The 27,662-nt window shown below is 39.2% G+C and overlaps 1 protein-coding gene across 7 annotated transcripts in view; it reads right to left on the reverse strand.

The window, feature by feature from the left end:
* Positions 1 to 3,752: 3,752 nt before the first annotated feature.
* IMMP2L (inner mitochondrial membrane peptidase subunit 2) overlaps positions 3,753 to 27,662 on the reverse strand; it is an 886,329-nt gene continuing 862,419 nt past the window's right edge. For 5 of the 7 annotated variants that reach the window (XM_055283713.2, XM_063642124.1, XM_055283714.2 and 2 more), the window contains one exon: positions 3,753 to 4,426. In XM_055283713.2, the coding sequence (XP_055139688.1) occupies positions 4,307 to 4,426 (120 nt within the window). In that variant the 3' untranslated portion in view covers positions 3,753 to 4,306. The remainder of the gene's footprint in view (positions 4,427 to 27,662) is intronic. The other 2 variants (XR_010121572.1, XR_010121573.1) reach the window with 2 other exon arrangements.

Consider the following 27,662-nt stretch of genomic DNA (forward strand, 5'->3'; position numbering starts at 1 on the left):
GGTACCAGTTGTTCCTTTCCACGTTTAGTGCTTCCTTCAGGAGCTCTTGTAGGGCAGGCCTGGTGGTAACAAAATCTCTCAGCATTTGCTTGTCTGTAAAGGATTTTATTTCTCCTACCCTTATGAAGCTTACTTTGGCTGTATATGAAATTCTGGGTTGAAAATTCTTTTCTTTAAGAATGTTGAATATTGGCCCCCACTCTCTCTGGCTTGTAGAGTTTCTGTTGAGAGATCTGCTGTTAGTCTGGTGGGCTTCCCTTTGTGGGTAACCCGACCTTTCTCTCTGGCTGCCCTTAACATTTTTTCCTTCATTTCAACTTTGGTGAATCTGACAATTATGTGTCTTGGAGTTGCTTTTCTTGAGGAGTATCTTTGTGGCGTTCTCTGTATTTCCTGAATTTGAATGTTGGCCTGCCTTGCTAGGCTGGGGAAGTTCTCTTGGATAATATCCGGAAGAGTGTTTTCCAACTTGGTTCCATTCAAAGGTAGATTTGGTCTTTTCACATAGTCCCATATTTCTTGGAGGCTTTGTTCATTTCTTTTTACTCCTTTTTCTCTAAACTTCTCTTCCCACTTCATTTCATTCATTTGATCTTCAATCACTGATACCCTTTCTTCCACTTGATTGAATCGGCTACTGAAGCTTGTGCATGCATCACGTATTTCTCGTGCCACAGTTTTCAGCTCCATCTGGTCATTTAAGGTCTTCTCTACACTGTTCTAGTTAGCCATTTGTCTAATCTTTTTTCAAGGTTTTTAGCTTCTTTGTGATGGGTTGAACATCCTCCTTTAGCTCAGAGAAGTTTGTTATTACCAAATAACTTGTCAAAGTGATTCTCCTTCAGCTTTGTTCCATTGCTGGCGAGGAGCTGTGTTCCTTTGGAGGAGAAGAGGTGCTCTGATTTTTAGAATTTTCAGCTTTTCTGCTCTGGTTTCTCCCCATCTTTTTGGTTTTATCTACCTTTGGTCTTTGATGATGGTGACGTGCAGATGGGGTTTCGGTGTGGATTTCCTTTCTGTTTGTTAGTTTTCCTTCTAACAGTCAGGACCGTTAGCTACAGGTCTGTTGGAATTTGCTGGAGGTCCACTCCCGACCCTGTTTGCCCGGGTATCACCAGTGGAGGCTACAGAACAGCAAATATTGCAGAACGGCAAATGTTGCTGCCTGATCCTTCCTCTGAAAGCTTCATCTCAGAGGGGCACCCGGCTGTATGAGGTGTCTGTCGGCCCCTACTGGGAGGTGTCTCCCAGTTAGGCTACTTGGAGGTCAGGGACCCATTTGAGGAGGCAGTCTGTCTGTTCTCAGATCTCAACCTCCATGCTGGGAGAACCACTACTCTCTTCAAAGCTGTCAGATAGGGAGGTTTAAGTCGGCAGAAGTTTTTGCTGCCTGTTGTTCAGCTATGCCCTGCCCCTAGGTGTGGAGTCTACAGAGGCAGGCAGGCCTCCTTGAGCTGCAGAGGGCTCCACCCGGTTCGAGCTTCCCAGCTGCTTTATCTACTCAAGCCTCAGCAATGGTGGACGCCCCTCCCCCAGCCTTGCTGGCACCTTGCAGTTCGATCTCAGACTGCTGTGCTAGCAGTGAGCGAGGCTCCGTGGGTGTGGGACCCTGTGAGCCAGGTGCAGGATATAATCTCCTGGTGTGCCATTTGCTAAGACCGCTGGAAAAGCGCAGTATTAGGGTGGGAGTGTCCCAATTTTCCAGGTACCATCTGTCATGGCTTCCTTTGGCTAGGAAAGGGAATTCCCTGACTCCTTGCACTTCCTGGGTGAGGCGATGCCCAGCCCTGCTCCGTTGGCTGCACCCACTGTCTGACAAGTCCCAGTGAGACAAACCCAGTACCTCAGTTGGAAATGCAGAAATCACCCATCTTCTGCATTGCTCATGCTGGGAGCTGTAGACTGGAACTGTTCTTATTTGGCCATCTTGGAACCTCTGATATATAACCCATTTTTATAAGTTACTTGGTAAAATTGTTTGAAATGACTTTTGTAGAAAGTGAAAACAAATTAATTACAAATCTCAATCTTCCTGAGGTACAATCATTATTTCACCTTTTACAAATTAAATGTATAAAACATAATACACACACTACACCCTGAACCGTAAACTAGCAGTAATGTTTGAGAGGAAACTGTTTAAGTAACTGAAATCGTTTATACAGATTAAATTTATAATTCACAGGAGGGGAACTCCATTCATCCTACAAGGCTCAGCCCATGGCACCCCTCCTGTGACAGTTTCCCCCATCCCTATTTCCCCAGACACAATCAGATTTACAGCCCTTTCTGCTCCCATTGCACCTATTCCGTGCTCTATACCTACTGCTGAATTGTATGTTAATTCTTTGCCTCTTTACAGTTCCTCCTACCTCCACCAGTAGACTATGAGAACCTTTGTTTTATCTACTTTGATTTTCCTGTCCTTAACACAGTGCCTAGGATTCACACATTGATTGGACAGGATTTTATTGTCAATTATGAGCAATCATATGACCAAGTTGAGCAAGATAAACCCTGCTCTAGATTAGACTACTAGTTCACAGTCTAGTAGGGGAGAAAGTATGTACACGAATCATTAACATGCAGAGTGATACATTAATGAATGTATATACCAGGTAGAGCAGTGACTCTGCCTGGGGTTGTATTCCTGAGGAAGTAACTAGTCAGCTGAGCTGTTCAACAAGCATTAGGCATTAACTCTGTTGGTGATGTGCTGGATGGCTAATGAATAGAAAACTGAATAGAAAGAGCATTTACCTTCCCTCCAAAGATATACAATCTTGAATGAATAGTTCGAGTAACAATGGCACGGGTAGTCAATAAGGTAGCAAGGCTGATAGCCAATGGGGTAAACTGTTAAAATATTGAACTCTTCTATACCAGTGGTAAATAGCAGCCACTACCAGCACCTGTCTATTTGTTCTTTACTCTACCTCCTCTCAGTACTCCCAATACCCTCTTATATGACCGATAGACCCTCCTGTGTTCCAGCAAGTAAAGGGTCAATGCCCTTATGCACTAGACATTTTACACATAATTCCAAGGGAGGCACTTTGCCAAGAAAGAAAAAAAAAATTACAAGCTTTGAAATAGAGGTATTTGGTAAACTGCAGTTAAAAGCCAGGGTATGAAGTTCAAGTTGGGGAAAAGAGAAAATGGAAATGAAGAATTGAGAAGGGCAATGAAGAGCCACAGAAAAATTTTAAGCAGATTTGCTTTAAAAAAAATTCTGTCCAACATTAGTATATAAGTGCTCATTAATATTTGTTGAATATGATTATGCTAACACTAATTTACACAAACCTCTAACCAATGGGAGAAAAAGAAGCTTTCATAAACACAGACTTAGATGCAGGGAATTTACTCCTTTATCCCTACAAATTACAGACTCTATTATTCTACTATAACTTTGCAATTGGTGATTTCAATATTACAGACGTGAATACTGAGAAATAATTAGGGGAAGAAAATCAAATGCGGCTGATCTGGACTGTTTTTTCTTCTATTTCGCTCAGAACTTTTAAACACATAGCATGACTAAATGCAGATAAATGGGTTTACCCATCATTGTGAATAGGCATGAGATCACTCAGAAATGTTGGATTAAAAATGGCCAATGAGAAAGGCTTGACTGTAGGCAAGTATCAATAGAACGGGTTCTCCATTACTTTAATTCCTTATTTTCAGAAGAGATAAGAAATTCCTCATTAACGGATGTACTCAATGAGAACTAAACACTCAAAACAGGACCTGAGCAAATCACTGTTTTATTTTAACATTACTGTTTACTATTCTTCCTAACTGGCAGTTACTGCTTTGTAGATACTACAAATCACAATATAATTCCCATCATTATATGTATAATACGTGTTCGTTCTTGTTCTACCTTAACAGTAAGTGGCAAATACATCATTTTTATTGAATATTAATTTTCAATTTATTTCAGCAGCAAGCACCAAAATCAAAACCCAACAATCAATATAATAAGTATATGTAACAAATAATCTGAAATGTAGCCCCATTAAGACATGTGGGTGCAATATTTTTATATTCCCAAAGGTCTGCATAATTTGGGAGCATTAAACAACAGGGAACTAAAATTTAACACAAAATCAGGTGCCATTTAATACTGTTTAGTATTTGAAAATTATTTATTTAGTAATACAGATCGTCTTAATGTGCTGTAAATGTTTCTCGCACAGCATCATACTGTCAGAAGTTTTTCCCTTTTGGAGGCTTCTTTTTTCCATTCCTCTCCAGTAACTGGCCTCCCAATGCCAGCAGCTCAGGTAGATTCATGCAGTCATTCCTCTTCTCTCTGTACTGGTAAGCGCTCTGGAGGAAGAACAGATTCCAATTTCTGCCAGCGCTCTGGGGGCCACAGGATGTGTGTGGCATGGGCATGCAGAAGTCCTAGGGAAACCTGAATTCATGAGAAACAGAAAGAAATCAATGAAGAGATCATTTTATAAGAATCGTTATTAATAGCTTGAAAGCAGAATTTAATCCAGGTTTAACATTCCATGGAAAAGTGATGATGAATAAAAAAAATAGTAAACACCTTTTGTAGCCATTGAAATACAAACAAAAAAAAAACAGTAAGCACTTCTATAGCATTTTTCTAGGTGCTATTGTATGTAATCTCCTTTAATCCTCACAAAAACCATTTGAGGTAGGTTCTGTTAGTATTTCCCTTTTACAGATGAGAAAGCAAAGCTCAAAGAGGTTAAAAAACTTGCCAAAAGTCATAGAACCACCAAGCAGTTAGTCTGTCTTTAGAACCAAGCAGTTTGACTCCAGAGTCCACCATCTTAACCGTTAGCCTCAAGAGCCTATTTGCGTAGACCCAGGAAGCATAAATCTGGTGTATACTCTCAGAGTTTCCCACAGAGTCATTGGTATCCTAGAGAGACTTTCTTTATGGAAAAATCACAAAGTCCTAAAAAATATATATATTTTGTGAAAAACATTTTCCCACCTACTAGATGAGCAGCAGGAGTTAGGTGTGAGACTGGGTGGGCTGTCTCCATGGAGAGTACACTGAGTAACACGTATCTAGTACTCATGGAGAGAGGTGGAAAACAAAGGGAAAGCAAACAAGGTGGGATGGGTAGCGAGGAAAAATAATAAAGTATACAGATCATGGCAGATGGTAAAGAATCCCCATCAGCAGAGGTGGGCAGAGATTGGCGAGGATGGAAGAGGAGGTGAGGGGGAGGACTTAAGGCTGAGCCCAAAGACAGGAAGGGAGCCCTTAAACATCTTAAATCTTCTTAAAGACATCAATTTCAGCGAACAGGAGAACATAGCAAACTTGTTTAAAACGCAGATGAGGGTCTTATCTTAAGAGATGAACCTTCAAGAGGTCTGAAGGAGGGCCTGGAAATCTGTGTTTTTTAAAAAAAATTGTTGTTATAGTTACTATCAGGTGATATTTTAATGGTATTTAGAAGCTTACAAAATACACTCATATTTAGCACTTATTTACTGAGTGCCAGTTATAAAGTAATACTATATGTCCACTTTATTTACCATTTTATTTTCAAATGTTTTTCCTATAAATTGGACTTCCACAGAAATTAACATAAAACATTCCTTTCACTGAAGCTCTTGTATTTGCTATCACATGAATTCAAGAAATCTCTTCTATTTGCTATCGTAGGTATTCAAAAAAATCACATTGTCTAGGGACTCAAAGATGGAGCTGGATATCAGGGAAGGCTTCCAAAAAGATAATCAAAAACACATTGTTTACACAGAAGAAGAAGAAGAAAAATCTTTTAACAACAACTTGAAATACAAACTAAATAAGCATAAAGAGTAGCAAGAAGCCCTTGGGCTCAATAAAGGGCTTTTTTTTCTTCTACTTGTTATTTTGAAAATCAGAACTGTAAAAAATTTGAAAGTGTGGTACAAAAACCAGCTCCATCAAAAGTAAGCATTTACATTTTGCTGCATTCATTTCTTTCTCATTTTATGTGTATGTACATATATGTTACATGTACACAGCTACTTCTTCTAAACTGTTTGATAGTTGCTGACATCATGCTAAATTTATCCCTGAATACTTCAACATATATCTCCTGAGAACTAAGACCGTTTCATATATGAACACAATACCATTATTATATATCAGATATTTAATGTAGATACAATATTATTACATAGTCTATATTCAAAATTTTCCAATTGTCCCAGTGATGTCTTTTATAGCAATTCTTTTTAAAAATTCAAGGTCTAATTAAGGGTCACAAATTACATTTGGTGGTCATTACTTTGCTTCGGTTTACATTTAATTTCTTTTAATCTGGAGTCCCGGCAAGCTCCCTTGTAAAATGTCCTATATCTGGAATTGCTTGATTTTTTTGCCTCATGACTAGAGTCAAGTTCCGTCAAATCAGGAGGCACAAAATATCAGTGCATCTCATTGTTGCGATGCCAAGTTTGATTACTTAAGGCAATATTGACTAGATTTCTCCATCATAAATAAATCTTTTTCCTTCTGTAATTAACAACTCTGTGAGATATTTTGTAATAATGTAAATATCCTATATGCAAGCTATATTTCATCTAGTTGTTTTAACATTCATTGATGATCCTGTCTGAATCACTTATTACATTAGGGATTACAAAATTTTTGATTTTCCAAATCTGTTTCTTCTTTTGCATTTATTAGTTGGCATTGTACTCTAAAAAAAAGTGCTTTCCTTCTCACCCTAACTGCCTCTATTATAACTATCAAGAAGTCCTTTAAGTCAAAATCTGTGACTACTTTTTATTTATCTGTTTGATGTTCAAATGTCTTAAGTTTGGCCAGTGGGAGCTCTATGTGTCCTTTGGACACGTCTCCATCAGTATTTTAGCACTACCTTACTTTTTGGCACTATTAGTTGTTACAGGCTTACCTTGCACCTTAGACCTGTTCCACCTGATATCAGACATTTCTTTAAAGTGCCTTGGTTTCTTTTAGCAAGGAATACTATTTAGAAACCAAGATTTGGTACTAGGTGTGCTCAGTGCTCCTGGGGTGTCAATATTCTATACCATTTCAGGGAATACACATAAAAAATCCAATACCACAAAGTTCTCCCTCACCTTCTGCACTCCGTATTTTATCTCCCTTCTTCCACAGTGATTACCCTGGCTCCCCACAACATTAACACATTTACTCATTTATACTTTCCTAAAATATACTCAAAATAGTTTCAAGGTGACTACACTACAACCATTACCAACAATAAATCTGCTGAGTACAAATTAAGATTTCTGTGTAATTATTTTAGTCCTTAAAATATATCTCATTTTAAGGGTGTACTTGTAGGCTGGAGTGCAGTGGCACGATCTTGGCTCACTGCAAGCTCCACCTCCCAGGTTCATGCCATTCTCCTGTCTCAGCCTCCTGAGTAGCTGGGACTACAGGCACCTGCCACCACGCCCAGCTAATTTTTCGTATTTTTAGTAGAGAGGGGGTTTCACTGAGTTAGCCAAGATGGTCTCGATCTGACCTAGTGATTCGCCTGCCTCGGCCTCCCAAAGTGCTGGGATTACAGGCGTGAGCCACTGCGCCCGGCCTGGAATAAATTCTTTTTTTTCTCCCCAGTATAGTTATGTTACCATTTGATATAGAGGTAGGCTCATTTGTTTCTATTTATACTCAATTTTGGAGTTTTGCTTTAATTACCCATTTTTTATTCCATTTTATTTTTGAATATATATAAATTTACAACATTCAAAAGTTAAGATTATTTTTTAAAGATGTGGTAGGCAGAATGATGCCTCCCCGCCACTGTCCTGGCAAAAGATGTCCACATCTTAATTGCCAGAACCTGTGAATATGTTAGAGAATAAAGAAGAATTAAGATGCTAACCAGTTGACCTTAAGATAATGAGAATATTCTCTATTATTTTATGGGCCTGAATGTAATCACAAGGGTTCTAAAAAGTGAAAGCAGGAGGCAGAAGGGTCAGATTCAAAGAGATTTGAAAATGCAGTGCTGCTGGCTTTGAAGGTGAAGAAGAGGACCATGAGCCAAGGAATGCAGGCCGCCTCTCGAAGCCAGAGAAAGGAAGGAGATGAATTATCCTCTGGAACTTTCAGAAGGAATGCAGCCCTGTTGACATCTTAACTTTAGCCCAGTGAGACCCATATTGGACTTTTGACCTCCAAAACTGTAAAATAGTACATTTGTGTTGTTGTAAGGAGCTACATTTATGGGAATGTATTAGATCAGCAATAGGAAACTAAAACAAAAAGTATACAGAGAGAAATCCCATTCCCATCTTCCACCCCATTCCCAATAGGTAACTAATTTTATTAGTTTCTGGTTTGTTGTTTCTGTGTTTCCTTTTAGAAGAGAAAAAAAAGCAAATAAGGATACACACATATTCCTTTTTCCCTTTTAGACTTATACCAAAGGTAACATGCTATACTCTCTTGTGCACCTTGCTTTTACTCTCAACAGTATATCCTGGAAGCTACCTCTATCACTTCATAGAAATGAAGTCTGTGTTTTTTTTAAAAGTCTCCTCACCCTAGCTAACCCTAGTGATTCTGCTGATTACTCAGTTGGGGAACCTAAATCTGTAGTTTCCACTTTGTTTCACGTCTCGAAAAGGTAAACCTAATTAACTTTAAAGAATCCCACGAATGTATTCCAGAACATCCTAAAAAACCATTCCATCTATGTTAACTGCCAGGAAATACTTCCCTAGACCTAAATGATCTGTCATATTGCAGTTTTTATCCAGTTTTGTTCTTACCTGAGCTCAGCAGAGTTGGAAAACAGCTGGTCTCCATCTCTTCTACAATAACCCTTTTTAAAATTTGATAGCTGCTACTCAGATGTACCTCAAGCCTTTATTTGCTCTTCAAGATGTTTCACTTTTTTTCACAAAGGTGATTTGCCAGTTTTCTAACGTGGCTGAACTCTTGCCAATATATCTGCTGGCTTGCTTAGCTTTGGACTCAGTTTTGGGCATAGTGATTCAATTTTTTTTAATCAACACTCATTTTACCAAAACCAATCTTAGAATTCTTTTATTTTAAACATTTATTAAGGCTACTACTCTTGCTTCCTGAAAAAAATAATTCATCTTCACAATGATGAATGATGAGAATTCTATCAGATAACATCAATATTGCTTCAAAACATGGTACGGGAATGCAAAATTCAGGGTTTCTTCTTTTAATACTGAGAATAATAGAGAGCGAGAGAGTGTCTATTCATCCTCCATAGTGTCTTCTCATAGATCTTCATTTTTTAAAACTGATATGTCTACAGGCAGGCAAAGAGTATAGTGAATATAGAAAGAGATAAAAATCCAGAAATATATGAACTTTGTAAAAATTAAAAGTCATCCTTCAGGTACAGTTTTGACTTGCATACTGGCTGTATTAGCTAGGTTCTCCAGAGAAACTGAACAGTATGTGTGTGTGTGTGTGTGTGTGTGTGTATATATATATATATATAGAGAGAGAGAGAGAGAGATTTATCTTTAAGGAATTAGCACATGTGATTGTGGAGGCTTGGCAAGTCCAAAATCTGACAAGGGAGGTCAGCCGACTGGAGACCCAGGAAAAAGTTGCAGTTCGTGGCAGTGTGAGTCCAAAGGCAGATTGCTTGCGAAACAGGAAGAGTCAATGTTGCTGGTGAGGTCTGAAGACGATCTGCTGGTGTGTTCCTTCTTACTCAGGGGAAGTCATCCTGTTGTTCTATTCAGGCCTTCAACTGATTGGAAGAGGCTTACCCACATTACAGAGAGTAACCCGCTTTACTCAAAGTCGATCAATTTAAATGTAAATCTCATTCGAAAGCACCCTCAAAGAAACACCCAGAATAATGTTTGACCAAAGATCTGGGCACACTGGCACAGCCAAGCTGACACATAAAATTCACCATCACACTTGACAAATACAATCCTGCTGCTCTTTGCTTACTCAATGTTACACTCAGTGCTTACTCGATGCAGGGCAGTGTTCTGAATGACTTACGCACACTGACTCATTTAATTCTCACAATAAGCCATGGGGTAAGTACTCTTACTGCCCCTATTTCGTAGCCGAGGTAGTCTAGGTGCAGCAATGTATTTTTTGAGCTGAGACTCAAATACATGAACTCTGGTTCTAGAAGCTTTCTATCAGGATCACCATAGCATTCATCATCCAAATGAAACACTTCTGGCAGTCCAAGGGGGTGCTATTTTAATTAAGTCAGGATAATAAAAATAAATCAGGACTGTCCTTGACAAATCAGAATATAGTTGCCCTAATATAGTTGCTTCTCAATACTGCTAGGTCCCACGTTCTTTCCTGAAAAAAATAGACTCATCAATAAGTAAGTACACATTGTTATGTGCTAAATTGTGTTCCCTCAACTTTATATGTTGAAGTCCTAACTCCTAATACCTCAGAATGTGACTATATTTGGATATGGTAACTTTAAAGGGATGATTAAGTTAAAATGAGGCCTGAAGGCAACCGGATTAGTGACCTTATGAGAAGAGGAGATTATGACACACAGAGAAACACTAGAAGCACATGTGCACACAGAGAAGGTCATGTGAGAACATAGCAAGAAGGTGCCCACCAACAGCCAAGGAGGGGGACTGTAGAAAAAAACCAAACATATACTGAACCCTTGATCTTGGACTTCTACCTCCAGAATTGTCAGAAAATAAATTTCTGTTGTTTAAGCCACACAGTCTGTGGTATTTTGTTACGAGAGTCCTAGCAAGCTAATACACACATGAATTAAAAAAACACTGTGCAGCCGGGTGTGGTGGCTCATGCCTGTAATCTCAGCACTTTGGGAGGCCGAGGTGGACAGATCACTTGAGGTCAGGAGTTCAAGACCAGCCTGGCCAACATGGCAAAACCCTGTCTCTACTAAAAATACAAAAATTAGCCAGATGCAGTGGCACCTGCCTGTAATCCCAGCTACTTGCCAGGCTGAGGCAGAATAATTGCTTGAACCCAGGAGTCAGAGGTTGCAGTGAGCTGAGATTGTGCCACTGCACTCCAGCCTTGGTGACAGAGCAAGACTCCTTATCAAAAACAAAAAACAAAAAACAAAAAAAACCAAACAACACTGTGCTAGAAGTCAGGTCCATGAAATGTCCTAATACTTACTCCTCAACATAGGGGAACAAAGAAATATGTTGAGAGAAAAACAAAACAATTTTTGCTTTAAAGAAAAAGAGAGAGATGCTTAAGTACATATAACTCTTCCAATAGGTTAAATACTTTGAATAACCAACCTAACATCTTATTGGAACTTGATTCTCCCCTCTCCTTACTTATTTGTGTCCCATGTGTAACTGTGTCTCCTTCAATGGATTCACATTTTTCAGGTAGAAGAAAGTTACTTTTACAGTACATTTCAAAACACAATAGCAAAAGCATATTAAATGAACCCTGCAACCTTGAGCAGATCATTGCATTTTCAGTATTTATTGAATGTGAAGATAAGTTCACCTACATGTCTTAATAGAACTCTTGTAATAACTGTTGCCCCTATGGTAGAGTGGGAGGACACTGAGCCCACAGATTGGAAATTCATAATCTAGAATAGTAGTCACCAAACTGTTTTGATTATGCATCAGCAGAAAATTTGATGATTCATCCCTATTATTTATGTTAAAATTACATATATGCTATTAACAATCCATAAAATCAAATGTTAATATGGCTTAGATTCTTATTTTAGATACAAATAGAAGTTCTAATATTTTTTTCTTGCCTCCCATGGATTATTGTATTCACTACTTGAATATTCCTGGTTCCCACTTTAGCAATCTCTTTTTTAGGAAACACCAAAATTACTGGCTGGAAAGTGATCCACAATATCAGTCAATGGGTTTGTTTTGCCCACACAATGCCAACGAACCACATGGACTAAATTTGCACTGAATTGTCTGTCTTTGATTGAGTTGGATCCACTGAGAAGTTATTTTGGCATCTGGTAGACACAGTCTTCACGAGCCCAGCCTTTCCTTCAGATGCCAGGGGGACAGGTGTGTGTGGCTTTGGTTCCCTCCCCTCCCTTTCCACAAACCTATAATCTACCTAACACTCTTTCATTTCTTGGCTGCAGGTAGTTTCACCCTCTCTTGAGGGAAAGGCTTGCAAAGACAAGATAAGGACAAGCAAATGCAAAAGAGCCTCGAGTTGGGATGGAGGAAAAAACACAGGAAAGAAAATCAGGAAGAACAAGACTATTAGCGGGAAGAAAGACATTTTTAAAAAGATGTTCAGGCACTTCTACCATGTGAGGGGCCCTCACCAGATGCTGAATTTGCTAGCCCCTTAATCTTGGATTTCCTAACCTCCAGAACTGTGAGCAATACATTTCTGTTTAGAAGCTTAAAAAAAAAAAAAAAATGTTCAGAACTTGTATTAGTCCATTACCATGCTGCTAATAACTAATAAAGACATACCCAAGACTGGGTGATTTATAAAGGAAAGAGGTTTAATTGACTCACAGTTACTGTGAGGAAACTTACAATCATAGCAGAAGGGGAAGCAAACATGTCGCAGCAAGCAGAAGTGCTGAGCAAAAGAGGGAAAAGCCCTTTATAAAACCATCAGATCTCATGAGACTCACTCACTAACACAAAAACAGCATGAGGGTAATTGACCCCATGATTCAATTACCTCCTACCAGGTCCCTCCTATGACATGTGGGGATTGTGGGAATTACAATTCGGGATGAGATTTAGGTGGGGACACAACCAAACCATATCATTCCACACCCAGCCCCTCCCAAATCTCATGTCCTCTCATTTCAAAACACAATCATGTCTTTCCAACAGTCCCGCAAAGTCTTGACTCATTCCACCATTAACCCGAAAGTCTAAGTCCAAAGTCTCATCTGAGACAAGGCAAGTCCCTTCCACTTATGAGCCTGTAAAATCATAAGCAAGTTAGTTATGTCCTAGATACAATGACGGTACAGGCATTGGGTAAATACACCCATTCCAATGGATGAAATTGGACAATACAAAGGGACTACAGGCCCCATGCAAGTCTGAAATCCAGTAGGGTAGTCATTAAACCTTAAAGTTCCAAAATGATTCTCCTTTGACTCCATGTCTCATATCCAAGTCATGCTGATGCAAGAGGTGAGCTCCAATGGCCTTGGGCAGCTCTGTCCCTGTGGCTTTGCAGGGAACACCTCCCCTTCTGGCTGTTTTCATGGGGTGGTGTTGAGTGTCTGCAGCTTTTCCAGGTGCACAATGCAAGCTATCAGTGGATCTACCATTTTGGGGTCTGGAGGACGTTGGCCCTCTTCTCACAGTTCCACTAGGCAGTGCCCCAGTGGGGACTCTGTGTGAGGGCTCCAACCCCACATTTCCCTTCCACACTGCCCTAGCAGAGGTTCTTCATGAGAGCTCCCCATCTACAGCAGACTTCTTCCTGGACATCCAGGCATTTCCATATATCCTCTGAAGTCTAGATGGAGGTTCCCAAACCTCAATTCTTGACTTCTATACATCTGCAGGCCCAACCACATGGTAGCCACCAAGGCTTGGGGCTTGTACCCTCTGAAGCAATGGTCTGAGCTGTACCTTGGCCCCTTTTAACCACGGCTGAATCCAAAGCATCTGGGACTCAGGGCACCATGTCCTGAGGCTGCTTAGAGCAGGCGGGTCCTGGGCCCAGCCCATGAAACCATTTGTCCCTCCTAGGCCTCCAGGCCTGTGATGGGAGGGGCTGCCATGAGGTCTCTGAAATGCCCTGGAGACATTTTCCTCATTGGCAAATAACAAGGGGCTCCTCATTACTTATGCACATTTCTGCAGCTGGGTTGAATTTTTCCCAAGAAAATGAGTTTTTCTTTTCTACTGCATCATCAGGCCGCAAATTCTCCAAACTTTCTACTCTGTTACCTCTCGAATGCTTTGCTGCTTAGAAATTTCTTCCAACAGATACCCTAAATCATCTCTCTCAAGTTTAAAGTTCCACAGATCTCTAGGGCAGGGGGAAAATGCCACAGTCTCTTTGCTAAAGCATAACAGAAGTCATATTTGCTCCAGTTCCCAACAAGTTCCTCATCTCCACCTGAGACCACCTCAGCCTAGATTTTATTGTCCATATCACTAACAGTATTTTGCTCAAAGCTATTAAACAAGTCTCTAGGAAGCTCCAAACTTTCCCATATTTTCCTGTCTTCTGAGCCCTCCAAGTCTCTAGGAAGTTCCAAATTTTCTCACACTTTCCTATCTTTTTCTGATCCCTCCAAACTGTTCCAACCTCTGCCTGTTACCCAGTTCCAAAGTTGCTTCTACTTTTTGGGGTATCTTTAAGCAGAACCCCACTCCCAGTACCAACTTACTGTATTAGTCCATTCTCATGCTGCTAATAAAGACCTACTTGAGACTGTAATTTACAAAGGATAGAGGTTTAATTGACTCACAGTTCAGCATGGCCGGAGAGGCCTCAGGAAACTTACAGTCATGGCAGAAAGGGAAGCAAGCATGTCCTTCTCCACATGGCAGCAGCAAGGAGAAGTGTCAAGCAAAAGGGGGAAAGCCCCTTATAAAACCACCAGATCCCATGAGAACTCAGTCACTATCATGAGAACAGCATGAGGGAAACTGCCTCCATCATTCAAATACCTCCCAGCAGGTCCCTCCCATGACACATGGGGATTATGGGAAGTATAATTCAAGATATGATTTGGGTGGGGACACAGCCAAACCATGTCAGAACTAGAGCCAGGGTCAGAAGATGATCAATGTCAGGTGTGAGGAATGAGGTGAAGCACAACCCTTTTAAATCCATTTGATTAAAATATTTTGTAAGCAGGAGAAAGAACCTGCACTTTTAGCAAATAAAATATTTTGATGAATTTTACTTAGCGGTATAAGAAGAGAGAGAAATTCCCAAATAAACAAAGCAGCAGTCAGATGATATTTACTCTACAATATTAAATTACCTATAATTATGTTTGAAAGTCAAAACAAACTGAAACAATATCCAAAATTTGAAATGTTGTTCTAAAATAAGTACTGATTTCTCAATGCTTAAAGAAATGTCAGCTCTCCAATCTGATATCAAAGGTCCTTCACAGTCACATCCTTCCAAACTCATCTTCATAATTTCTCAGTACAAGTACTCTACTCTCAGGGCCTCTCCAGAGCACCCACAACAGGACATACCATATCTATCTGCCTGCTTCTGATTACTGTTGTCCTTCCAGTTTGTAATCCTCTTCCTTAGATCCCTAGATCTCTCTTGTAAGACCCAATTCAGTCCTGACTCTTCCATGTAGTCCCTCCCAGCCACTCCAATTCATATCTGTTTGTTCCTGACCAAGGAAGGAATCAAGGCCTGGTATACGGTCTCCCCAATATCCAGTTCTTCCCAATATAAAGATCAATATATTTGAGTTAAATATATTTTTTATAAAATAGCACAACTCTTATTTTCTTGACCTCCCACCTTTGGATCCAGAGGATTACACAGCTATCATCCAGTGTTTTCTCTTAGAATGTATAAGGCTAGTGGTGAGTATAAGGCTGGTGAAGTATCATCAAAAGTGGTGACTCCTTTTGGACCATAACTTATCTGCAAGTGATCCCTACCTTCACGTCCTTGTTTAAAGGAGAAACCAATGGTTCAGGCCCCAACTTAATTCAAATGAACAAAATGAGCACAGTAGTGGCTACATCCTTTGTCAGGCTCAAAAAAAAAAAAAAAAAAAAAAAACAAAACAGGCTCAGTTCTCCCATAGTTTTTCTCTCCCCTAATGCAACTGTATTTCATCAAAGGCAGAACCCACTCCTCCTGGGCCTCTTACTACAAGATTGTCGCATCAGAAAACCAATTTTCTTCTCACTGGTTTAGTTATTTCTAAGCCTCCTTAATGAGATTTTGAAAACATTATTATTGGGTTAATCAATGTTTCTTGCTTAAAGGAACAAAGTTTAATAATATAGGAACCAAAACATTTGTGTGGTTAGGTCAGCAATGACCAATACAAAGTAATTTACTTTCTTATCATAGTACTTAAAGCTTTAAAATAAGTTTTAAATAAAACTTACAGTTTTAAAATAAATTTGGTACCTCATCAAAATAAGAAAATCACAAATGAAACTTTAAGAAATTCCCTAAGCATAGTGCAACCATGCAATCTATTACCCAAATTAGGACACTTAGGGGTGAAGGGGGTTATTAATAATTAAACTGGGACAGTAGGTGTAAACCAAGGTGGCTCTAGGATATATAGTCAACCTACTTATGTGTCATCCCATTGCTTTGACAATCGAACATTTATTGACTATTGTTATACTCTGAGGGCCTTACACATACATAACCTCTCTTACTACTAAAATTAAACCTGCAGTATAGATATTACTAATTGCATTTTGCAAAAGAAAAAAAAAAACAAAGCCCAGAATTACTAAGTAACATGATGAAGGCTGTAAGGCTAGTAAATGATAGAAGCAAGATTTGAAATAGCCATGGTTCAAAATTCATGCTGCTCCCACAATAAGGTACTGTTTCTTCTGTGATGTTATATGATAATTTATGTTTCCATCTCTATAGCAAGGGTCAGCAAACATTTTCTCTAAAAGGTCAGAGAGTAAATAGTTTAGTCTTACAGGCTATATGATCTCTGTTGCAACTACTCAACTCTGTATTGCAGCACAAAACAGGCATGGACAATATGTTAGCGAATATAACATTTGTTCCAATGAAACTTGATTTACAAAAACAGGCAGCGAGCTGTATTTGGCCTGAGGGCCATGTTCACCAACCCCTGATCTATACTCTAGACCCTATAATGTCTCTGATGCGACAGGCAGAGGTTCTAGCTCAACTTTTCTATATTGTAAATTAGCACGGTGTTTTGAACAAGATTGGGAACTACCTGTCAGCAATAAGCATTTACTGAATGAGTGAATTAAGGAGGAAAGCTTGTTTGGAAATGCTATATTTTATTATCTGGGCATCAAGGAAATTCCCTAACCTACATTAATGGAAACATCTATAGTTCTTTAGAAAACAGTATTAAGTAACAGGAGGGTTTCCATAATCACTGACGATATACCACAATGGATTGATAGCAACCTATCCCTACAAAGAACTGTGAGACAGTCTCAAAAGTATTTTTGAAAGGTAGAATATGGAATTCCCTAGTACACTTCCTGGTACTGCACTGACAACATGCCCCAATCTTTCTGGATTGGGTACCACAAAGGAGGATGTTGCCCTTATAATCACTGCTGAGACCAGAGCTGTGAGTGTCAAAGAGAGAGCAAGGTCACTAAAAAGAAGCACAGGACTTCACTTGCAGCTTCTACTGTGATGTCATGCATTCAACATGATGCAACAAGTGGAGGGGATGTCTTGACAGTACAGAGACACTGCTTTCCTGATCCCACCTCTCTGGTCACCATTTTTTGTTCATGTCAACATTACACATGAACAATAACAACCATAATAAAGGCACAACTTTAAGGGCAATCTAAGAGACTAAGAAAAAGTGAGATGAATAAAATGATTCCTTTAATAAATAGCATAACGTTGAGATTTCTTGTGGATACTAGCAAAACAGATGCATGGTTTAAGTAAATCAAACAGAATTAGAAATAAAGGCAGGCAAAACCAAATGTCACATGGAAAAATCAGCAATTGCACTGTTAAAAATTATCAAAAAGATATTTTTTAAAAAGACTAAAGCATACAAATGATGCTACCTACTTTATTTTTAAACATGGATTAACATATCCATATTTGAATTTTTTCACCAACATTTTTGGATACAGGAGACTAGGTTCATACAGAGAACAGTATTAGCCTATTATCCACTTACACATTCCCAGGATGCTTATCTACACAGCATACAGAACAGATAAACACAACTCCTAATAAACAAAGGCATGCACACAGAATGCTACCATTCCACATAAGCACTGACTGATATGCACTCAAAGACAACCTGATAAGAGCAAAGCTTTGCTTGTTTAGGTGAATGAGGTATGTGAGCATCATGTGCCAAAGAATTATGCTGAAGGCAAACAAGAAGAGCCTCAAAACTCCTAAGTTCTAAGCTTTGGTGAGCCGAAAAGGATAAAAGAAAAAAAATACAGACAGAAAGCAATGGAGTAGTGGAGAAGGGAGTCTCTGGAAAAAATGGATAGATAGTACAGGGAGGAAGGAGCAGCAGATAAGGTAAAAGGCACAGAGTCAGGGGTGGCACAATGGGTGAGCTTTCTTTGTGGGAAATGAGCTACTGAGATTTCCCCCTCTGGTGTCACCATCCTGCAAGACCCTAGCAGTAGTGATGGTTCTGGAAGCATGCCACTGTGCAGAAAGACCCAGCATCACCTTCTTCGTCCTCCCTGAACTCACAAGAGCAATGGCCCTTGCACCTAGGAATATTTCCTGTAGACAAGAACTCCTTCCTTCCTGAAGATATAATACAGGCCGACAGTACCTTACTAGCAATTCTAAAATCAAAAGAATTCCAAAAATATGAAGTTTTCTGTAACCCTCTGGTAGCAAAATCTGACCTGACTTGAGCTGCTATAAAATTATAGTCTATTTATCCCACAGAGTATGCCAATTCATACTTCTGGCTGCAGAATTAATGTGCTTGATTCTAGAAGCTGCCCCAGTCTCTGCTGGGGGTATTATGTTACATGTGGCATAGACATAGTTTAAATATGCTGTTTATAGATACTGATATCACCTTTCTGACAGCTAAAAAGTCTGAATTCTGTAGTATAAGTTTCCTAGTTTCAGATGCGATATTAACATCTTTAAATATAAGCAAAGGTGAATATTTACCAAAGAGAATAAATGTAATCAGAGATATAGGCTTAATCCTAGGTGGGATGGGCACCCTACTAGATGCTGGAAATATATAGCAGGTAATGAACACGATCCCTGTCCCTTAGGACCTCATGATCTGGTGGGAAAGACAGATGTTTAAACAAAGTTTTGAACTACAACCTGGCATGCTAGACATACAAAGGAGCCAAGTACCCCGAGACTAGAGATTGTGGCCAAGCCTTGGAAAGGCTCCACTGAGCAGATTCATCTAAGTTAGCTCTAAAGGATGCTGCTGACTTCACTTTGCTAAAGGCAGATCTTCACCCATGAGATCCCTTGCCAGATTTTTATCTAGAACATTCTCCTAATCTTTCATTAATTTCAAAGGTGAGATAATGTGATAGGTTTATACAATGCAATATTTTACAATTTAAAAGCAAAGCCCTATGGTTTGGAAGAGATTCTAAATGAGACTCTCTCTTTCAAAGGCCTCATTCTAGGACAAGTGTTTTCCTTCATTACCAACAATTTTAACTTTAATCATTTCAAAGCAATTTTCCTGTTCAAGACTTAGCTTTAATCAGAATGCATTTTCAGGTCACTTCATAGCCTCTTCATGCTTCTCTCTAGATAACTACAGAATCATGCATAATCATTCTAGTCCCCCCAAGACACCCTCAGTGAGTAGTCAGTTCAACATTTTATGCAAAAATAGATACGAAGCAGGCCTCTGAGGGTATCTCCAGCTAATTTTCATAAATTAATTTCCCAGGATTGATGTTTATGCACCAGTCTCTTTACCACATAATCAAGTCACTGGAGTTGAAGTGGTCTAACTCCTTATTTTGCAGCTTGATTAAGCAGGTGATGAAATACTTGAATATAATTTGGTTAGTTAACAGCTCACGCTATTCACAATAATCCAAGGTGAATGGATGACATTACCGACCGATGTCTCATTGTTTGCTTGTTTTCTTTCTAGTAGCTGATGTCCCACATGTTATTTTTATGTTGGAGATAAAACAGTTCATATAAATACATGAGTGGAGAGGTGTGAAAGCCTTTAATATTGATGATGTTGTTTTAAACCACATTTAGACCAACTGGGCAGGCAGCCACCGAGACAGACTAGATTGCCATTGGTTAAGAGAGGATTTGGGATGACAAGGTATCTGGTACCCACTACCAATCCCGCTGCTGTGGTTTGAATGCAGCTATTCCTCTGCTGGGGTTACCTCTGTTCATCTGGGTGGCTATCTGGCTTCCAGCCTCTATCTAAACATCTCCCACTACTTCCGTTCCCTCTTTTGTCTCTACTTTCAAAATAAAAGGGGAGAGGCTTAGAAAATAAACAACCAGAAATGAAAGAAGATAAATAAAAGTAACAACCACAAAGACCAATACAGCTAGTTGCTGTGACTAGCACCACATCTGGTGCCACGTGAAGAAGACAACAGGCTAACTTACACAGCTCTTATATGAGAGGACACTTCACATTTTTAAAGAGAGACGAACGTTTTCTCTGATTTAATTTTTGCAATACATTTCTAACATAGGGTCTAGTACAGGACACTCTAAGTATCATAATGAACAATATTCACACGTTAGGTTTCCCCAAAAAAGGCAGAAACAGAGTTCAAGTTGCTGGCAATTTGGTGAATATTATTTTGCATGAGACTATGGTGACTTGGTCTTATATGTAATCTTCTAGACAGCTAATTTATTCCAATGATAAGAACTTACATTACACAGAGGTTTGGATAGGTAGGATGCCCTTAAAATTATCTTTGTTAATTATCATTTTTCTCAACTGTGTTTTTCATATATAAGATCTGTTCTAAGTTGTTTGTGGCCAGAGAAAATTCCTGATTCCAAACTATTGCTACATGTCTGCAAGTGAATGATGAGCCAGATGAGTGATCCACTCCACTCTGCCTGTCTCCTCACCCTAGAATGACACTTCGAGTGGTCAGAGCTATAACTGCAGTTCTTAATTTACACCAGAAAATCCAGAAAATTGTGTTGTTGAAGACGAAATAAAGCATAATAAAAGGTAATGGAAAAAGTGGTCTAAACCTGAGAAAAACTGACTTCTCAAGAAGAAACAGATCTAGCACGTGCTTGAAGTTTTAAATGTGCACATGGTGAAGCAAGATTTACCTCACTGAGATCATTACAGGTGTGGGCATGGCACAACTGGCAACACCAGTCTTAATGATGGCTGCATGTCTGTCCAAGTGCCCATGAAAATAAATGTCTTCTTCTATTGCTTACTCCTCCAGCAAAATGATCCAGATATTCCTTTTCTCCACTCCCAGCAGCTAGGTGGAAGCACCTGACCGGGGCCCAGCAAATCAGATGCCCACACCTAGGACCATGAACATGAAGGGGGCAATTACTGGCAGAGACATGAGTGCCAGAAAGTGTTCAGAAACACCAATCGCCATCCTCCCTGCCTTGCTCCTGTGGAGTGGCATAGGGGTGTGCTGTGTTGCTAGCTGTGAAATTCCCAAGCCTAGTTTTCATTGCAATTTTTCTGTAAGCTAGCCAATATTCTTCTAATGGCATCTGCTAAAATTAGTAAGGATTTAAAAAAAGACAAAACAAAGTGAGAATGGGTTTGGCTTGTTTGAAACTGAGATGCCGGATTGGTAGGCTGATGTGGAAATACTGGTGAAAGAATAACGTTTATAAGGAGATTAGAAATTAACTCTAATTCCCAATTCCACAGGTGGGAAAACTGAGGCCCAGAAACGCTACCCAGAGTCACTCAGTTAGCTCGAGATGGAACTTCAAAACCTATTACCGGCTCTTAATTTGAAGCCCTTTTCACTATACCGATCAGTAAAATGAGGTATACAACCCTAGAAATTGTAATTTTGTTAAGGGCCCTGCATGCATGCTTTCTACACCTGCTATTATCCTAGGGAAAAGTGAGGTCTTTCATTTTCTGCAGAAAAAAACAAATAAACATTGCACATGAAGGTTTGTACACAGCCATGCCACTCTGTTTTGGAATTGTTCTGAGTTGTAGCAGCAGGGCATGTTACAAGCCACTGGGCTGTAAGGAACACTTGCTGAGGGCAACAAGAAAACTAGTGATTATTACAGTAACTTGGTTATATCAATGTGCATAAAAGGCCCTGAAAAATAGAGAAATGTGGTTAGACTCTTTTTACTCAACACAACAGATATGCAAAGGCCTACTACATGCAAAGCACACTGCAAGGTGTTCTATTTCATAAATGTACCAAGCTGTGTGAGACACAGAATCAGGCCTTAAAAGGCTTATAATTCACAGAGGAGGATGGTTGTCATAAGCTTGACCCATGCAATGTGTTTGGCAGAAGTGGGGAAGAGGTTGTAGGAACTGAGAGTAATCTAGTGAGTAATTCAAGCCATTGAAGGATCAGGAAGAGAGACAGGTTCTCATTGGGGACATGACCTCTGACCGCAATCTGAAGGAAAAAAAAAGTGGCAAGGGAGTGGTCAGCAAGAGAATAGTCAGGAGTTTTTTGTGATGTTGCTGACAAAAGATATAATCATGCATAGGAAAAGAAGAAAGAAAAATGCTTTGAGATTGAAATTCAACTTTCCTAGTTTGGCATCCAGGCCCTTCATAAATGTTCCTCTGTTCTGTTTCATTTCTCAGCACTCATCGGCTTGTAGCCTGAATCACTCTTATGCCTCCCTGAAAACTCTCAGATCTCGGCCGAGCGCGGTGGCTCACGCCTGTAATCCCAGCACTTTGGGAGGCCGAGGCGGGCGGATCATGAGGTCAGGAGATGGAGACCATCCTGGCTAACATGGTGAAACCCCGTCTCTACTAAAAATACAAAAAATTAGCCGGGCGTGGTGGTGGACGCCTGTAGTCCCAGCTACTTGGGAGGCTGAGGCAGGAGAATGGCATGAACCCGGGAGGCAGAGCTTGCAGTGAGCCGAGATTGTGCCACTGCACTCCAGCCTGGGCGACGGAGCGAGACTCCATCTCAAAAAAAAAAAAAAAAGAAAAAAGAAAAAAAAAAAAGAAAGAAGAAAACTCTCAGATCTCTCATAGCACACTCTGGTCTCTCACAGCTCTGGACATTTGTACATACTGTTGTCTCTGCCTCCCGGAAGGCTTTGTCTTGCTCTTTACCCACATAACCCCTCTTCACCTTTCCACACAGTGCCTACATGCCACCTCCTTCTGGAAAGCCTCCATGACCTCTTCCCAGTTTCAGCAGCTTGTGAATAATTCTAATAATTATCATATTGGGTAGTGATGGTCTATTTAGTTCTTTCTCTCTTACTAGGTGTGAGCTTCTTGAAGCAGGCACTGTCTCGTATTCCAAATACATGATATAAAATAGAAAGAAGCTCAAAAAAGTTTGTCAGTTGATTAGGTGAATAAATGAAACTGGAGAAAATGTGGATGTAGATTAGACACGATTCAGCAACTGATTGGATATGGGAGCTGAGAAAAGAAAAAGGTGATGGGGGGATGATCATTGCTTCTCACCTGCCTGGAAAGATGGTAATGCCATGAACAGTCGTGGGATCACAGTACAAGGAGCAGTTTTGGGAAATGATGAATTCAGTTTTGTATTATTGAATCTTAGAGTCCTACTGAATGCCACAGAAGATATCTTGCATGCGGTTGAAAATTCTGTGCAAGAGTTCAGGCAAAGGTGTGAAGTAGAACTTAGAGATTCAGCAGTTACCCAGTTGCACCCATGGGAACACAGTGCCCACAGAGGGAAGGAGAAGAAAGCAAGAGCACTAAGGGCAGACACCTGGGGGAACACAGCATTTCGGAGGCAATGCTGGAAAGCTACCGACTATATGCAAGAATCAATAAATTTGCCTGAACTCTTGCACAGAATTTTCAACCGCATGCAAGATATCTTCTGTGGCGTTCAATAGGACTCTCAGATTCAACAATACAAAGCTGAATTCATCATTTCCCAAATCTGCTCCTTGTACTGTGATCCTGTGACTGTTCATGGCCATACTATCTTTCCAGGCAGGTGAGAAGCAATGATCATCCCCCCATCGCCTTGTTCTTTTCTCAGCTCCCATAGCCTATCAGTTGCTGAGTCGTGTCTAATCTACATCCACATTTTCTCCAGTTTCATTTATTCATCTAATGAAACAGAACAGAGGAACATTTATGAAGGGCCTGGATGCCAAACTAGGAAAGTTGGATTTCAATCACAAAGCATTTTTCTTGAATTACTGACTAGAATAACACATCCACCCTTAAACCAGAGCTCATGAGACTTATGCACAAGTAGGGAAGCATTGCTCTGCTTATAAAAAGGGGGGCATTGAGATTAGCGCACAACAAAACACAGCAGTTAAAGATGAGTAGGGGAAATACTTCTAACATCACCTTTAAAACTGCAGCTATTTGGGTTTTCTTTTATTACTGAATCTATACAACATATAAAGTTCTAGATAATACCTCTTAAAATCCCGAAAATTATGTTCAGATAGTGCAGTTATACATCTGTTTATATGCATATGACTCATATAGATTAAATATATAATGTAAAACCTCTCAGTAGCTTAATTAAAATATCTCCTCTAATGGAAATAAATGTTACTTTATGAACATTTTGCTTTCAGAAGGGTAAATGCAATGCTTTATATAATTTTTAGCTGACTTTTAAATGAATTTCACAAGCTTTTAATACCACTTTGGTCAGAAAGAAACTTTTGTTTAGTGAAACAAAGATGCTACCAAAAGTGGCTAATATGTATCATTTCTGAGAAATAATTGTAAATCTTTTACTTTAAATATTATGATCTATCTGTTCACTTTTTATCAGGTCAACTACTAAGCAATTTAAAGCAAAAGGCAAGAAATTTAAACTATCATACAGACTTTTGATACTTTTATTTTTTGTAGAGACTCAATCTGTCCTCTTGAGAAATCATCTTGTTAATAAAGCATAGTTTGAATGACTAAAAAGTAATGTTACTGTGATCATGTCAAAGGCATATTGGTCCAATGTCAGTCCTAGTATTGATATTTAGTCCCTGAATATATAGACCTCATTGTTGTTACATTAGGAAAAATTAAGTTAATGGAGTCATTCCAGCTTCGTATGTTTTCTATTGACTCTGTGATTTTTTCTTTTACAGATTTGAGTTCCTACAAATAATCGTTATCTTGCTTTTCTACTTTGATTACAGTAGTTAATTCAGAGAAATCTGTTTAGGGTCATTCAACATTCAATCAATAAACATGCTGGCACAAGGCCATGGCTGGGATGCTTTGTAAGACATTCAAATTTCCATAGACTGAAATTGCTAAGAGTAAATAACATGTAGTCTTTTGATTTTGAATGTGCACAATTATTGTCTGAAAGTTAATAGTAGATTATTTAAAGTTGAAATTTATAAAACAACAGATGAGCCATGTCAAATATAACATAGTAGCAATAAAATAAAACTGGTAGAGCTACCATAAACCAGAAGAAATTCCTCGTGGCTAACTATGGACTGACTACTTGAGAGTAGTTTATTTACAAAAATTTTTATATTCCAAGCTGTTATTTCCTAAAGTAGACTGAACAGCAATAAGTCTTAATTCTTTTTCGTATGTTGGTTATGTATATGCCAGAGAAAAGGTTGATCATTTTAATGGTAGCCTAAGGCAAGTATAATGACAGAGACAAATTAATTTTTTTAGAGCAATGTTACAAATTACCTTGAGATTACCCACTGGTATGGATTATATATAACTTTACTCCACAGACTCAGATAGTTCAGTTCTGGCTCTAATTTGTAAATTTTCTTAATTTACAATATATCACACAATTCCGTTGTGTGATGAATTTTGATTGATCTTGGTCAGGCAAATAGATGAGGTTGACTGTTAAAACTTTTGATGCTTTATACACCTAGGGATCATGTTAAATTGTCAAGGGTTCAGTCTGAAGAGTGAGGTGTGTTAGCCCCTGTGTAAATGAAATGCTCACTGCCTTGTGGAGAGAAAGAGAGATTTGGGCTGATGATGAAGGTTTCACTTTATTTGGCACTCCTGTCTTCATGCATGTTTTGTGCCGTCTCCCGGTGTTAAGAAACTGTCATCAATCCGTTTCCCTACCAAAGTGGAATGGAACAGGATATGCATGCAGCAACAGGAGTAGAACTTGCCCTGCCTATGGATGAAGTCTTTTCACAAACACTTCTGGCCACACTCAACCTACTGTATCCAGTGCTACCTGGCATTCGAAACAACAGTTCCAAATTTTCCTTTTCCTTCAAGTGATTTTTAACTTTTTTCCCAGTTTGCTTTTCTACATCTCCTTAAAGCTATAAATACAACTTCTTCATTATCTTAAATAAATTTTCATTAAGGGTTGGGGGGGAAGGTGATGTCTCAACCCAAACTAATCCATCGGTCAAATAGAGAATATCGCCTCTAATTGTAAAAAAATATCCTGATAGTTCAGCATCAATAGTGCAGCAACCATGCTCCTGGAGCATCATAATGTACAGACAGTCCAAGAAACAGGAGTGGAGTGAGCATCAGTCGCAGAGCACAAAGAGCACAAGCTTTGGATTCAGAAAACCAGGTTAGGATCCAGAAAATTAATAGCTGCATCATCTTTGGTAAGCAACTTCACTTCTTTCATTCTTCCTTTTCTCATTGTCCAATCGGAATAACAATATCAACTCTGCAAGACTGCCACAATAATTAAATGGTATAATTTGCAAAGCACTAGCTCAGTGCTCTGCTACATACTAACTGCTACGGCAGCCCCATAGAAAGTCAGGTACAGATTAAGCCTGATGTACTACACAACAATAATAACAAGAAATAAGGTGTTGAAAATAGCTACATTATATCATATCCCATTATTAACAGTTAATGGTGCTGAACTAGGAGTTATGCCCTTAAGAAAAATTGTATTTGGTTAGCTGGTGATACTAGTTTATGATGGTTTATCGTAAGTATAAAATGATTGCAAAATTTTGTCCCACCCAATTTTCTTGTTAGAAAACCCATCTATAATAGCAATAAAATGTGGTTGCTGTTATGTTTCATTTTTTTGAACACAAAGCTGGGCTTTGAAGGAGCTTTTCTATGTACTTAAGATGAGCTCAATAAAAATAAAATCCTTTAGATTAAGGTAACATCCCTATGAGACCTTTGCCTCTGGTAGAGGCATTTGCAGTAATGAACAAAAGAATGGAAGACTTCCATTGTTGCTTTAAATTACATGTGTGACAGATCACAAAGAAATTGCTTTTAGTTAAATGAGCAATATTTTCTTGGTTTTCTCTCAGCTCTTCAATAGCAGTTAAAAGGTCCATTGGAAGTATGAATTTTCCTAGCAAAATAACACTGCATTATTAATGTTGCCAGTTTCTGATCACTGACTCATTCCTTAAGCCCTGCTGGCTTCTGTTTTCACTATGTGACAGAACTGCATTCTTAAAAGTCACCAACACCTTCCATGGCTTGTCTTTAGTCTCCATCTCCCTCTGCAATCTTTAACCCTGCTGATTACCACCTGCTAAAAAGTCTTCTCTGCAAAAGATAAGTAGCCACCTTACTTATCTTCCTAGCACTGTGAGCACATTACACAATTTTGCTGATTTATAATTATCCCCGTTTCCTGAATGTACCTATTTCTTGAGGTTTGCCTTCTCTATTTTTTTGCTCTCTTTATATTCTTTCTCTTGGTAAACTCATCCACATCATAGTTTCAATACCTACCACACTGCCAGTAACCCTCAAATCCATATTTCCAGTCCTTTCCTTTCTCCTGATCTCCAGACCTGACTCTCTTCTCAGTGGCCAGCTGGACAATCCCAATAGGGTATCCCCCTCAGTATACAAACAAAATGCAGGTATCACACCAGTTCATATTCAGTTGTC

This window comes from Symphalangus syndactylus, chromosome 6, assembly GCF_028878055.3.
Source record: "Symphalangus syndactylus isolate Jambi chromosome 6, NHGRI_mSymSyn1-v2.1_pri, whole genome shotgun sequence".
NCBI lineage: Eukaryota > Metazoa > Chordata > Mammalia > Primates > Hylobatidae > Symphalangus > Symphalangus syndactylus.